The sequence below is a fragment of the Salvelinus sp. IW2-2015 genome, unplaced genomic scaffold (assembly GCF_002910315.2).
Source record: "Salvelinus sp. IW2-2015 unplaced genomic scaffold, ASM291031v2 Un_scaffold12726, whole genome shotgun sequence".
Taxonomy (NCBI): Eukaryota; Metazoa; Chordata; class Actinopteri; order Salmoniformes; family Salmonidae; genus Salvelinus; species Salvelinus sp. IW2-2015.
Genome location: NW_019953982.1, coordinates 1 through 2,015, shown reverse-complemented (window position 1 = coordinate 2,015; position 2,015 = coordinate 1). Strand labels below are relative to the sequence as shown.

The window sequence follows — 2,015 nt, the reverse complement described above, 5'->3', positions numbered from 1 at the left end:
CAGACATGAGCCACTCGTTCTGGGGCTCTAAGGTGAGCTTCTCAAACAGGGGCATGTTGCAGCACACGTTCTTATTAAAACCCATCTGGTCGTGTCGCCAGCAGAGCTCCACCATTGACGGGTCCACCAGCACCTTGCTCCACTTATCATAGTTGCACCAGTCTGGGATGCTGAACACCACAGGCRGGTTGGTGGGTGGAGAGTTAAGGGAGACAGTGCAGTATTCTCCAACCCATACAGTAGCACTATTATGGAGCAGTTCATTCAGAAATGTGGCATTGGCGCACACCTCCAGTACAAAACCCTTGTCATCATTCTGGATGCACATGGATATCATCTCTATGGTGATTTCCATCACGTTTTGCCATTCTGAGTACTGGCAGGAAGCCGCCACCAGAGAGTTTATATCTGGCTGTGTCGGAGCCTCTGTACAGTTCAGCTGCAGCCAGTTGTTGTCAACATGGGAAAACACAACAGTGAACAAGTCCAGGTTCTGACAGAGGAGGATCATCAGCCTCTCCTTGTCCTGGTCCCAGCAGACGGCCACCATGGTTGGGTCGACTGTCTCCGCCGTCCAGGTCTGATACCTACAGAACTGACTCACCATGTATCCATCAGAGGAGTTCACACAGAAATTCCACAGCCAGCTATTGTTAGGATTGTTGTTCATCAATGCCTGCATTAGCTGGATATTGCTGCACACCGCTAGGATGAATTCTTGCCTGTCATTTTCACTACACAGTGTCACCAGGCCTGCGTCCACGTCACTAGCATTGGTCCAGTTGCCGTAGTTGCACAGCAGCTGGCTGAGGCTGAGCGATCTTGAGACCCGTGGGCCTGGGGGAGGCGGGGCCGGGATGTCCCCACTGCAGTCAGACCTGTCCTCCAGGACGGGCAACAGTAGAGCCTGGATAACACGACAGGTGTTACTCCACACCTGTTCCACCTCAGTGGGGTTCAGGATGCTCAGAGCGTTGCAGAAAGTGGAAAGTGTTGAGGAGCTCTGTAGGCCCACTGTGATGATGTCAGCGCACAGGGTGTCGTTGAAACGGGCTAAGTTGTCGTGGTCACACCTCAGCAGGGCAGTGGGGTTGTCCTCTACCGCTTTGAGGGTACGGCTGAAGGAGACTGTGGGGAGGCTCTGGCAGTCTGGGCCTGGGTAGCTGCACAGCGTTGATTCTGGAGCCAGGAACATATCCAAGATGGAGTCACCAAGGGACCAGCTCACATTGTGACGTATACCCCTGAATAAAACAGTCAGTTAGAAAGGATATGGGAGGTCATATTCCTCTGTCAGTGGAAAGAAATATAAGAATGAATCCATCATAACATTTCCATGATGTTTATCTCAGGGTATCACATGAAAGGTTTCACAGAGGAAAGGTTCCACACATCATTGTCAGCTTACCACATCAGGAGCTGCTTTAGATCCCCTATACAAAAAAAGGCAGGGCATTAAATACACATTACATAAAATACTGCAAATGTACAATACAAACAGTGTCTAAAAACGGTATACATTACATTCATAACTTAACATAAAGAAAGTGCAAGTAGAAAACAAAAAACTGACAAACCTTGCTGACATTGTTCATTTTGGTCCAGAGCGGGCATTGCAATTCCAAATTGCAGTGCTATTTTTACATAATCCATTGGGGTTTGGAGAAACGTCAATATGAATTCTGAACCATATGTCACTATCGCAGGAAATGTCATGTCTATTAGACCAGTCCAAGCAGACATAACTTTATCAGATAAGGAAAGACGTGACAAAGCAGTCATTATCTCCTGAAAAGCACTGAATTGTTCTACTGTGGAATCGTCTACTCTGAGGTAGGATCTTTGAAAAAGTGATGGTTCTGAACTTGTACTGCTTCTTGTGCATGTCTGAGATTTGAAAGATGATAGAAGCGACAGTAGCGGTTTGCCAAGCTCAAGTGATACAGTCTTTGTCAATTCTGCCTCCAAGCCACAGTCCGTTCTCCCAGACAAAATGCACACAAACGTTTTAGGGA

At 47.7% G+C, this 2,015-nt stretch overlaps 1 protein-coding gene across 1 annotated transcript; it reads right to left on the bottom strand.

The window, feature by feature from the left end:
- Window positions 1-14: 14 nt before the first annotated feature.
- Window positions 15-1,993, bottom strand: LOC112080194 (uncharacterized; the record flags this gene model as incomplete). The annotated part of the gene is made up of 3 exons (XM_024145949.1): window positions 1,578-1,993; window positions 1,409-1,433; window positions 15-1,244 (listed from the first exon to the last, which is right to left on the bottom strand). Coding segments are annotated over exons 1-3 (1,460 nt in total), but the record flags the coding sequence as incomplete, so codon positions are not given.
- Window positions 1,994-2,015: the final 22 nt, after the last annotated feature.